General features: G+C 42.8%; 1 protein-coding gene across 5 annotated transcripts in view; it reads right to left on the minus strand.

The window, feature by feature from the left end:
• Positions 1-13,843, minus strand: part of dapk1 (death-associated protein kinase 1) — a 78,297-nt gene that overhangs the window by 34,877 nt on the left and 29,577 nt on the right. For all 5 annotated transcript variants that reach the window (XM_069705984.1, XM_069705981.1, XM_069705986.1 and 2 more), the window contains 4 exons: positions 8,276-8,414; positions 4,148-4,277; positions 2,337-2,385; positions 2,102-2,128 (listed from right to left, as the gene is read on the minus strand). In XM_069705984.1, the coding sequence (XP_069562085.1) occupies positions 2,102-2,128; positions 2,337-2,385; positions 4,148-4,277; positions 8,276-8,414 (345 nt within the window). The remainder of the gene's footprint in view (positions 1-2,101; positions 2,129-2,336; positions 2,386-4,147; positions 4,278-8,275; positions 8,415-13,843) is intronic.

The raw sequence follows: 13,843 nt of genomic DNA on the forward strand, positions 1-13,843 counted from the left end.
TCCTAAAGTGTTTATTGAATTATTCTCAGCCATTGTTCCCCTCACGTTGCTTTTAACACCGAGAGATGAACAGTCAGTGCTGCTCTGCTGTGATAATAGGCAGAGAACAATCTATTTTCTACCTTGCCAGGCAGAGAGCTGTGACAGCTGTGTGGGTGGACAGCATGAACAGAGATGGTGTGTACTGCACGCATGTGAGCATGGATGCATGTGCGCATGTTTAAGATTGTGTAGCTAAGACAACATGAGGCCCCATTTAGATAACAGCTACATCTTGTTTGTCTAAAATGAAGCATGTAATGTTTGCAGCTCCTTCTAATGCAATGAGAACACTTGTAGGTTAATGTATCTTTAAGTTTCCCTTTAGTTACTTTGCGGTATTTTGGTGAAAGCCCTCAACATGTCTGTGTGGGCACATGTGCAGTTTTGCGTACACATTTTGCAAGGATCGGGGTGTGTGGGTGCTCAGAGAAGCTTGTTACTCCGTATAGAGAGAAGAAGACAACACCATCAAGAGTCAACAGCAGTTGATCTGTGAGTCGTTGGGAGCATGAACTTTTCTATTGCTGCCGAATTAAACTGTGTTGACACGTCTGCTGCCGGCAGCTTCAGAAACACTCACTGGTTGAAGAAAGCCCTCGGCTGTACAAGACAATGTTCGGTTCCTTCAAAGATCAACTGCTTGACTAAATTAGATGTAAATCAGCCAAACAGGGGAAAACAAAATCACATAATTTATGAAGTTTGAGAATTCAGCACAACTGCCTCTAATGAAGACTTGCTAAAATAGTGAGCTGTATCCACAAAGGGGGGTTTCTAATCAGGACTCCTTTTGAGATCTGAGGGCCCCTCATTAACTGCATAACACACCACCAGGATCAAAGAAAACGAACCAGAGCACGGACAAAGTCCAGAGTCGGTGAGCAGCAGCAGACTCGTCTCTGCAGCCCAGACACCGCGCTTCTGGAGCTCGTTGTTTTACATTCTATTTTTTTTTTAATTTTAAATCAAAGAATGTCTTTCTTTCATTTAAAATATTTAAATGCAGGTTAAAATTAGACTTTTTTTTAAATCCAGGCATGATCAGGATTTAAAAAATCCCATTTATAGCTCAAATGCTTTATGATTTCATCTTTATTTTTAAATTGGTGTGATGGGCGGCAGTTCTTTTACATTTCATAATCCCCATTTTTTTATCTTCTTTTTCAATTATAGGACACATTTTCTGAGCTGTAAACACAGCAAGACGCCCTTAAATACCATCAACTGTTGTAAACTGCCTTTATGGAGCAGTAAATAAAAAAAACATTTTGATTTGTAGAGGTAAAAAAAATCCCTCAAAAACTTTTTTTTTTTTTTTTCATTGTGAATCAGAAAAATAAGGAATGAAATGAAATAGTAAGCCTTTACTGTTGCTTTTGGATGAGAATATACTTTAATTAATCACATTAAACATTATGACATCCAAACTTTTCAGACGCTGGATAATGGAAGCATCAGGTGAAAGCAGGTGGCATTACTGTGATCATCGGTCTGTACTCAAAGGGGCTTAACAGCATCGCTTTCTGAGTGTGATCACGGGAGCAACTCTTCCTGCCGAGAAGTAGTGGACAACAGTTTTATGTCTTAATAAGAGACATTTAACCCCTAAATTCCTTGTGGGAAGGAGCCTCTGGAATATGCTGAACAATGACTCACTGATGTTTAATAAATTAAAAAAAAACAATCAAGACAAAATCTTGCGGAATGAAATGAAATGCTCGATGTTCAGTTTATCACACCGGGATGCAAAAGGCAGTTTTAATATGCTGCATGGCTCTTGCTGCGGGCTGTTACATTATTCATGACAAACAGCCTGCTGCTCGGCCCGGTGAGTTCAGCGACGGAGAGGTCAAAGAGCAGCCATTAACCTCTTCACGTCTGGACAAGCATCCTGACTGACTGTCTGTTTCAGTGAGTGACGACGCCTCGGGGTGCGGAGCACAATGGAAACACAAAGGTGAAGGTGGTGGTTGCAAAAACCCTGCGCTGACATGCGCTGCTGATTTATACATGTTTCACACCATCATCCATCGTCACCGGTGGGATTTCAGATACTTACAGAATGTAGGTTATCACACCAACACTCCTGGAAAGAAGGCAGAGAGACACCGAAAGATGAGAGATTTTTAACACCCAAATAATCTCATCTCAAAACAGTCGTGCATTTCGACAGCAGTACATCGTGCAAAACCTAAATTTAGTTCCTAGCATGTGTTTCTCCGTAAATAAGAACGATTCCAAACAGCATATTGCAGCAGAATACTTGTTGTGGAGCAGATAGTTCATTTACTCACCACATGTCGGCCTCCAGGCCCAGAGGTTCATAGTTGACTACTTCTGGAGCTGAAAGGCAAACGGAAGATTATTACTATTCAGGTCAACACGCAAATGACACACACACACACACACACACACACACACACACACACACACACACACACACACACACACACACACACACACACACACACACACACACACACACACACACACACACACACACACACACACACACACACACACACACACACAACCTTTCACTTTGATTGAATTTTTACAGATTAGATCTTTTTTCATTCAAATTCATTCCTGTATTTTCCCGTTTCAGAGCCTTCAGAGTGTGTTGTGGGTTTTATTTGAGCGTCTTATCACTTTCAGCCGGTTTCGCTGCTTTTTTGTTTCCTCGAGGTGTTATTTCATAAGCCTCTGTTCTTTTTAATCACACCTGCTGGAGCTGTGATTATTTCTCTTATTCCTTCCTCTTGTCACATCCTCAGATGTGTGAAAGATTAAAGATGAATCACTCAATTCATTTCTAATAATTTTTAAACAAGACAAGCTTCATTTGCTACGGGCATTCTGTAAAAAAACTGGATTCAGACTGTAAAATGACAACGCAAGTACCGAGTCAACATGATATCTTAAAATCCTGCTGCTCAAACTTTGATCCATGCCTTCCAGTCCAGACATGACTACTGCAACAACATTTTTTATGGTACATCATCTGAAGTCCTGAACAAACTCCAGTATATCCAGAACTCTGATGCTCGCCTGCTCACGCTCCGCTCCAGTGAGCACATCCACCCGTCGTCCAGAACCTCCACTGGCTTCCAGTCCCACAGCGAATCCAATTTAAGTCCTTCTCCTCACTTGCAAAGCCCTCCACAACCCGACAACCTCCCGACCTCGACAACATGCTCCACCACCACACTCCTTCCCTCAGCCTCCGCTCCTAGGACCGCGCACCAGAGCTGCACTTTCCCTCTGGAACTTTCACCTCAAACACAAACAAGACTGCACCGATCTGTCCATGTTTAAAACTCTACTGAAAACCTGCTTTTAATGTGAGTCATGATGTGTGATTTATACTTTTATTGTTAGCTGTTAGCTCTCCCAAAAGCACCTGAAGAGGTGCACCGCACACCTGAACCTGATGTAAACAAGCTGCAAGGGGCAAATGTAAAAGCAGGCATTTATAATGCATTTTCCTACTAAGCTTGTGCATCTGCCTTCTATCCTGGTCATAATTTGATCTTTTTGCCACTTGATATTTATTTACACCACTTGACCACTGACATCGTGCTGACGTGGGATCTGGCTTTGGCCCGGTCTGATGCTGGTAACTGGCACTGGCATCAGGTGGGGGGAGACCGGGAGTGTTGGCGGCCGCCCCAGGCGGAGGGGTAGATGAGGACTGATGGCACTAATGTGTCTACGAGTGAGTGAGTGAGTGTGTGTGTGTGTGTGTGTGTGTGTGTGTGTGTGTGTGTGTGTGTGTGTGTGTGTGTGTGTGTGTGTGTGTGTGTGTGTGTGTGTGTGTGTGTGTTGGCAAGAAGGGGCAGTTCTGATCATCTCCAGTCTATTATCAGGTCTCACTCAGTCCCTACGGCACATTTGGCACACGTTCTCACAATATGCAACCCCTGGGATGAGGCCAGGAAAACAGGGCGGCGCAGTGATGGTGGTGTTTGTGCGCGACTAGTAGACAATTATAGAAGGTACATTTGTGCAGACTCGTCAAACCGGTATCACGACAACGAGAGAGGATCGAGAATATGAATGGAAGAGCACAAAACCCACATGCGCACAAGTGTGAGATACTGACCTACAAACTCTGGAGTTCCAAAAATGTTCTTAAAATCGTTGCCAAAATCCATCTTGTGGGCCAGTCCAAAGTCAATGAGCTTGATGCGCGGGTGAGGCATGGAGCGGTGCAGCAGCATGATGTTCTCCGGCTGGAGAGACGGAGAGAAAAGACATATTCAAGGATGAGGAGGGGAAAAAAACGGGACACTGAGAGGACAGAGTAAACGTTAGGACATTTTTACAAAGGCAAATTCTTTGCTGATCATTTCTTTTCTGTTTCTGGCATGTAGTTAGCTGTGCATCACGATTTTAATGAGGAACAGTTAAAGTGCTCGCAGAGAAATTAAAGGAGAACTGTTGAGTAATATCCATAAATATTCAGTAGAGGACACGCATAAGTGTAAACAAGGGAGCAGGCGGCAGGGACACCAAACCAGGAACAGTCTGGCAGGAAGGAACATATCAGGCATGGAAATCCTATGCAAAACACGGGTGAAATCCTCTCGAGGAAGTGGGAAAGCGGAAAGATGTGCTTTACACAAAGCCAACCAACAGAAGCCGGACGTTCCCATGGTCACAAAGTCTCTTTTAGACACGTCCATCTTCTCATAAAACCCTATCGGTTCAGTTTGATTCTGAGCCCAGCGTGAGGATTTAGTCTGGGGAGGAAGGATAGCAGATTGGCTGTGGGCAGCAGCGGCAACAGGAGGAGAGAGAAAACACAACCAAAGTCCAGCTCAGTCTGTTTTCTGCTCTACGAACACGGACAGGCTTATGTTTCTTATGTATTGAGGGAAAAATGGTGTTAAATGAGGGTTAGCTGTTCTAGTTCTCATACGTACATAAATTCAACGATCGGGCCTGAAATCCACCACAGAACCCTGCAGATCTCCTGGAGAATCAGCTCCCTGCTTCGTTAGGGAGGCAGACACCCTCTCTACTTTTAAGATTAGGATAATAACTTTCCTTTTCGACAAAGCTTATAGTTAAAGCTGGCTCAGGTGACCAGGGTCATCCCTTAGTTCTGCTGCCATCAGCCTCGGCTGCTGGTGGACTTTTAATGATGTTCTGAGCTCCTCTCCTGTCTCTCTTTTACCCTCCACCCATTTATATGCCACCATCACATCTCCATATTAACTTCATGCCTTTTCTCTCCCATAGTTTTGTTTATTGTTTGCTATCTCTTGATGCCGTCCTCCTTCCTCATGTAGTTTTGTGCTTGACCCTGAAGCTGCATGTTCCTGTTCCCACCGACAGCTTAGTGTGTCTTGTATTTCTATGCTGCTCTTCTCTCTTCCTCTCCCCTCACCTCAAGCGGTCGAGGCAGATGGCCGCCCACCTCTCTGTTCTGTCAGAGGCTTTTCTTCCCGTTAAAAGAGAGTTATTTTCCTCCCAGCTGTCGCTCATGAGGGGATTGTTGAATCCTGTCTGTAATGTTGTACGGTTCTGCTGTCAGGACTTTACAATGTTAAGTGCCTTGAAATAACTCTGGCTGTGATTTGGCGCTACACAAATAAAATGGAATCGAATTAAAGCGACGCCATTTCTATGAGTCTTTTTGAGCTCGTCCTTTTGAAAGATCAGAAAATGAAAAAAAGATTGGAACTAAAATATTTTCAGCTAATGTACTGTATGCTTATTTATCATGGAGGTGATTACGTATGAATTTTTCTTTATAAGTAGAATTTCTTAAATGTTTTAATCTTTTCCTCAACTCTCAAGTATTGTCAACGTTCAATTTTACCACGAAAAAGAGATTACAAAAAAAACTATTGCTGTTTGCATCACAATTTTTGATATAAAGATGTGACAAAATCAAGCAATTTCATTAAAAAACTAAAATAGACAAAAAACAAAAATATTTTTATATTAATATCTAACTTCCAATTATTGTTGACTTGACTCATAAAAAAAAATATATATATTTGTTTTAAACTGCTTTATTTCAAAACCTGAATGTTTATGACTGCTCAGTTTCAAAGGTCTGGTCAGTATATATGTATTATATTAATATTGCAATTAGAGGCGATATATCATCTAAAATTTTGGATATTATAATATTGTTGTTCTGATTTTAAAGGCTGTTCTAATATTCTCAGTATATCCCCATTACGAAGGATTATTTATCCAAAATCTCATTGTATAAACATGTTGTCAAAGCACCAAAAGTCATCCTCACAATATTGTTGAAATATGGATATCAAGGTCAAAAATATTGTGATATTTGATTTTGTCCATATTGTCCAGCCCTTAATCTATATAACACTGTAAATAGCAATATAAAAACCTTGAGATAAAATTGACAAAAAATAAAGACACTATACTTGCAGCCATCTAAGAGGAATGCTGCCCGATTAAAGGAAGTCACTTAACTAAACAAATTAAGCCTCAGTTGGAGCCACTGCTCGACAGTAAATAACAGTAGCTACAATCCACAGCAGAGGCAGCAGTGGTCAGTAAAAGCTCATACATTGATCAGAAGTGTCTAGCTGGGCACAGAGATCATTATTTCCTGCAGGCCTGGAGGCCAAATGTCCAGAACTGTCATGTTTGATTTGTGAGGATTGTTCTGTAGGTGTAAGTGGAGGAGTCCGTCTGGACTGTTTTTTCAGAAGGCCCCTTATGCTGCATAAGTGGACGACTGATCAATGGTATTGATTGAGACTCAAAGAACAATCTCAACATCCATCCATTATGTATACCCTCATTATCCTGTATGAGGGGGCAGGAGCCTGTTCCAGCTGACTGGGCACAGGCAGGGTAAGCCATCACTGAGCCAGGACAACCATTCACACCAGTCAATCTTAAAACCGTTCAACCTATGTAACATGCATGTTCTTGTGGGAGGAAGCCTGAGCCACCTGCTAAAACCTACACAAGTACAGAAAGAACATGCGAGCACACACAGAAAGGCCCCAGACAACCAGCAGGTTTGAGCCCGGAGACTCCCTGCTGTGAGGCGACCACAGGGGTTGAAAATACACCAAACATAGAGGTAGTGCACAGGGCAGGAGCCTCATGTGCTCCATGGTGTTTATGTGCTGTTCTGCTGTGAGGACACGGCGACCTTTACAGTTTCTCCCTCGGGAGTTTGAACTACCCACCGTCCATCGTAAACGGGACAGACAGATTTAATCATGGTAATTAGTCTAGCATGAATTAGCTAAACAGAAAAAAAGAGAGACATAAAGCGAAAGTGATGAAAAAGGAGAACGAGGTATATTCACATATTTGTATGAAATCAGCGAACCCTAAACTACTACACGGGTGCCAACCTTTTACTATGATGTCTGATGAGAATGATACTTGTTAGGGTTTGTTTACTTTGTATGTAAAGGAGGAATCTTTGCGCTGTCAACTTAACTTCTTCTGTGTCTAGAGTGTTTTTATAGGTCTCTCGCAGTCATTACAAAGACTAAACACTTGAAAGCTGCACATGTTTAATGACTACTGTTGTCCTAATTCAATAATAAGTTTTTAGTACACATAACATACTACAGTACAGTTTGCTAATACGGTCTTTCTGTAGTTAGTACACAAAAAACTGATGTGATTCTCCAGGCAAATGTCCAGAGTCCTTATTATGCGTCCGAAACCAAAATATATTCATTTTTCGATCATATTTACACAATCAAAAGACAAAGAAATCTTACTAAATGGTAAATGGTCTGTACTTGTATAGCGCTTTATCACCTTTCGGTCTCCAAGTACTTTAACATGGTTTTTCCATTCACACACTAATGAGACAGATCACCATGCAAGGTGCTGCCATCAGGAGCACATTCACACACTCCATCAGGAGCAACTTAGGGTTCAGTGTCTTGCTCAAGGACACTTGGGCATGTGGACAGGAGGAGCTGGGGATTGAGCCACCAACCTTATGATTGGTGTGCAACCCACTCTACCGTCTGAGCCACAGCCTCCCATCTGATGTAATCTAATCATCCTAAATACTAAACAACAACATACTAAAACCTGCTTAGTATTAGTACGGAACAAGAATACAGCTTTTGATTATGTATTTTGTGTTATCAGTCTGTACAATGAAAGCCCACGAAATGGACAACAGCTCAAAAAACTTGGATTGGATCAAACGACTGACAGAAGCAACCGGACTGTGACTGTTAGTCTTTTGTTGCGGCCGTACCTTGAGGTCGAAGTGAGCGATTTGTTTGCAGTGCAGGTAGAAGACTCCATCCAGGATCTGCTTGAGGAACTGAGTGGCCTCCTCCTCGCTCAGCGACTCCTTCTCCGCCAGGAAGTCAAAGAGCTCGCCGCCGGCCACACTGGACGAGGAGAGAGGACGAGGGAGGGAGAGTTAAAAAGTCAGATCTCTCAGATCAGAGGCTGCTACAAATCCCTGATTAACAGAGTTTATCTGATGTAATCTAATCATCCTGATGCGTTGAACAATTTACGCGTGCAGGGTGAATTCTAACCAGCGCTGTTCACAATACACTGCTTCTGAATGAAAATCCTTCATTAACGGCAGCACGTTGAGTTATTCAACCGTCAGGTCATCTTCAAATGAAAAAAAAAGAGACTTCACGTGAATAATAAGTAAATAAAATAAGTAAACCACTTGAAGAAGTAAGTTATAATTTGATTATTTCACATGCATTAAGAACATTTACAATAATCTTTACATGAAATTCAACACTGTTAGTCACTATCAACATTATTATAGCATATAAGAAGTGAAATAATGGAACTAAATACCATCTGAATACAGAACGCTTTGGGGTCAGACATTAATATTGCACATTAAAAAGAAGGCTAAAAATCCAACTCGGTGATGTCAGAGGTGTCTTGTGATATGCAAATTGAATTATACAGTTTTTATAACGTCCCACTATTTAAGGCTGTTCATATCAGCATCAATGCTTGCTAATCACTATCAAGACATGACCCTCCACTTTATCTATCCAAACTTATAAAGGTCTGATTGGGAGCATTTCACATCAGAACTGATGTCATGTGATTCAGAACGTCCCAGTGATGGGGAGGAGCAATGGGAGATGTGAGGATAAGAAGGAGAAAAGTAAAGAAGAGGGTCATGGGGCAATGGAGAGAGCAGAGGAGTCATCATGGTCACAGCAGGATAATGGGACTAAAAGGCTGCAGCGTGACAGAGGAAGCAGGAGGCCAAGGGAGAGTGCAAATAACGGTAATTACAGCCACGTGTTTGAGCATTCACTCGGCTTTCTACACCTGCAAGCACGTGTTTGACCAACAGTATATGTGACGTATTAAACGGTCGCTTTAAATACAACCGTTGCTACCATTTTATTGTTTTGTGTCACTGTGTCTCAAATGGAAATTTCCATTCTAATGTTTATGTTGCTGCTCACCAGTTAATGCTTTCTCATATTATTTTGCAGTAATAGAAACACACACACACACACACACACACACACACACACACACACACACACACACACACACACACACACACACACACACACACACACACACACACACACACACACACACACACACACACACACACACACACACAGCTCCACCCCTTCCAGGAGGAAACACCAGACCAGCTGCAGAGCTGGTAACCCCTCCCTCCTCCCCTTCCCCCCTTCTCCCCCCATCCTTATCTTCCTCCCTCCCACAGGCAGGACACCCGTGCTTGAGTTCATCATCTGCTTCAGTGGTTGACAGGGTGTAAACACATATTCACAGACAGGAAAGGAGGCTTCTGCCTGAACACGTGACCTGCGTCTCTTTTTGTACAAGTTGGTGTTTAAGGTCAAAGTACAGTCGCTGTCATGGTTGTATTTACCCAGAGTGCAGCAGGAAGAGGAGAGGATGGGGAGGACAAAAGAGAACAACATGAAGCCAAATATTTTTAGCATACAAATGTAATTTGATGTTTTTCCAGCCCCGGGCAGAAAAAAACAGCAAAAAACAAGAGCATTATGTTGCCTGAACAACTCTCACTGCTAACTATTGTTATTATTATTATTATTATTATTATTATGCATGTAGGAACTAACTGGAACAGTTCATCTTAGTTCCAGTGACATTTCACTTTATTCACTTTTCTAATGCTGTATATAATCCAGGTATTTAACTGTTAACATCTCAGAATTTTACATTTCTTCTTGAAGATGACTTTTATTGAATAACAACTAGAGTCAGTAGAGTCAGAGCCTGTCACAGCTCTCTATCAATTCCATTACATCAGCGCGCCAGGCAGAAAAAACAAGTAACTGAATGTCTCAACATGATCTTCTTTTGTGTCAAGTGTCAGCAGCCATACAGATTTAATGGTACCAAGCTTGGCATTAACACCGAGTCATCGGCTGCCTGCTTAATTTAAGTGAAACAGAATCACTCCCTACACCTTGATTTTAAAGTCATGAAATCACACTTAAAGTAATGATTACTGGATGTGTGAAAATGAGCAGCTCCATTACATGTCAGCAGAGGAACATTGTACGATCGCTTCATTAAAACACTTCAGTGCTGACTGAGGGCAAAGATGGCAGGTCTGTCAAGGACAGAACAATGGTGCCGGCTCGATGTTAATAGAAATCACACAGTACCAGTACCAGAACCCATACGGTAGCATGTACCCTGAACCATTGTTATTAATTGGTTACCTCACAAGTATCAAAACAGAGGAGACAAAAAACAGCTGCTCTGATAACTTGACATTAGCCTGACTACACCGACGGTGGCTCAGCTTCAGTTTTCTTCTCTGGGAGAAACCGTCTGGGTACTCGGCCCGTATTAGCGTTTGCACGGCCACTCTGAAGGGCGGACCAATTAGCGACCAGTATTGGTGGTTAACCGTGTTTGTCCCACCCCTCCTTCACTGTGATTGGACGGCTGGTGACAAGCGACGAGGGCAACACTCTGTGACCTCGTCACGCTGCTGCCGTTCATTAAAATCCGCTTGAAGAACGCGCTGTGCTCGGGAAAAAACATTTTTGTTGGGCACGGCAGGTAGTGGCCGGTTGTGGCGCATGCTGATTGGTTGAAATGAACCTGAGGTCTACGCCCAGTAGGAAGGAACGTCTGCATACAGTTCTCTATGGAGCGAGGCCAGACCCGCATGTTCACACAGTGAAATTCGGTCGAGTTCGCATCGGGATAACTTTACATAGTTGCACAATCACAAAACACCATCCAGGAACTAAAAGCTACTGTGGTGCATTTTGTCATTTGGCAAGTCTTCGAAGTCAACTACCAGATTCATATTTCATCTTCTACCAGCACCCTATAACTTACATGCTCACACAAACACAGTCTGACTGATAAAACAACAATTATCTCACTGTCAGTAGATCAGAGTGCATATTTCTGGGATTGCTTGACATCAAGACATTTGGTAATCAGTGAGCTCGATCATCCATGACGGATGAGTCGTGAAAGTGAACTGCGATGTCCCCACAGGCAGGAGTCATGCTTTTAGGGTCATCTAAGTGTTTCAATGTGTGTGCTTTGTGTAAATGTATATCTCACAGCACCGAAGCACTGAACCGTGCATGTTTTTCTAGAGACTCCAAATGTCAACAAAGTCTTGTGCTATAATTCGACACACACAGTTATAACATCAGCAGTGGAAGAAAAAAGTATGAAGTACAATTATGCCCCATTTCTCCTGTGACAAAGCAGTTCAGGGAGTAGCGAACAGGAAGTCCTGTAGTAGGTTAATTACACATAATTATGTACTGAAATGAAACAATGAAGTGAGCGATATCATCGGAGAAAGCGAGGCTTGACATACAGCGCAGCCCGGGCAGTAGAGGTGTTAGATAGATCCAAAATGAGCTAAGAATGGATGCCAGCTGGAAGAGAGGCAGAGGTAATGGACCGGGCTTTAAAGTGGCCTGAGGGTCCAGGCTGGAACATCACTGACAGTGAGATGATGTTTGAGCTCCAAACCAAAACCTCCCTGGAGATTCAACCGACAGAGACCAGCCAGATTTAACCAGAATTACCCCGAGCTGCAGATCAATGTGGTTTTCTTGGGTAATTATTATAATGCGCGGGCAATATTATACGTCGGTGTCCCAATGTTTCCACCTGCCGTTGGGCTCACAAGCAATCCAGTGCCACACCTTTCAAAAAATGAGGACATTTGCTTTGTGATGTTTACAAGTGAACAACTTTTTACCCCAGAGTCAAAAAACTTAATTTGCTTTGCCATTGTCTCTTAAACTACACACACACACACACACACACACACACACACACACACACACACACACACACACACACACACACACACACACACACACACACACACACACACACACACACACACACACACACACACACAACACGTGCGATGTTGTCTGGTTCTGGTTCCAACTGTGACAGCGATATTTACTAAGAAGAAGTGTTCTCTAGACGAATGAATCCTGCTGCACTCTGTGCAGGGCAGATGGCTGCATGGCCTTGTGTGGGCGAGTGGTTTGCTGATGTGAACGTTGTGAGCAGAGTGGCTCAGTTGGGTTACGGTTTGGGCAGGCAGAAGCAACAAAGGGGAGTTTTCAATTCAGAAAGATATCGCGATGAGATTCTAAGGGCCAATTTTGTGCCATTAATCCACCGGCACCGCCTCGTGATGCCGCACGGTAATGCACGGCCCCGTGATGGACAGAATTCCTGGAAACTGAAAACATCCCAGTTCTTGAATGGCCAGCACACTCACGAGACATGTCATCCACTGAGCGTGTTTGTGATCAGCGTGATATGCGTCGGCGTGTTCCAATTCCTGCCAATATTCAGCAACTTCGCATAGCTATGGAAGAGGAGTGGATCAGCAATCCACAGGACACAATCAACAACCTCATCAACTTCATTCGAAGGAGCTGAGTGCATGAGGCACCAGATACCGACTGGATTTCTGCCTATTTTGCACAATTCCCAGCAAAAACAGGGAAACGATCTATGATCACATGTTTTCTATATAATCGTAGCAGAAACCCAATGAAGTCTCCCATTATATCATGGCAATGATTTAACAGGTTCTTCCCGTGCACTCTCCCGCTTTCTCTCCTGTGTGCCTGCACGTCTTGTTCCTAACGAGGAGAAACAAAAATCACCGGACAGCTTTTTGGTTACAACTCTGGTTACAACATCCGACTAATGGTGAGAGAAACTCGATGTAGAAAGATCGGGCTGGCACGAGCAGGGCAGACAGTGCGTCGCAGCCGTATGAACAGACACGATGAGGAACTGTCACAGAATTGTCCACCGCAGCCGTCGCTGCTCTCACTACGGGCGGATGGACGTCCGGGGCTACTGAAGTGACCGAACCTTCATGAAGGACACACAAGTGAGCATCTATCTAAAGCTTTAATGTTGATGGCCTTTATGTCTTTAATGTGGCCATTTAGATTTAAAAATAAAAAAGCTGCTATTTGTTTGTACTAATTTGAAAACGTATTTATTCTTTGAACAAAATATTTGACAGCGAAGAATGCTTTTGTTCCTCAGGTTCTTAGCCAGGCAAACAGTAAATGAGGAGCATGTTAAAATGGTCAATGCCTTCCCAACAGACTTCAACAAAAACGTACTGAACTGAACCGAAAACCACGAGCTCAAACCTGCGAAATGAAGCAAACTGTAAATTTTGTGAACCGTATGTTAGAAGTTAACAGAATGTTTACTCCGATTTTTCTATAAAAGTATATAAAATAAAAAGCTGAGTTATTTGTAGCCACAGTTTACTACATCCCACACACTG

This window comes from Brachyistius frenatus, unplaced genomic scaffold (assembly GCF_029030835.1).
Source record: "Brachyistius frenatus isolate BFR_SWC_R1_liver_20210118 unplaced genomic scaffold, ASM2903083v1 Contig_60, whole genome shotgun sequence".
Classification (NCBI taxonomy): Eukaryota; Metazoa; Chordata; class Actinopteri; family Embiotocidae; genus Brachyistius; species Brachyistius frenatus.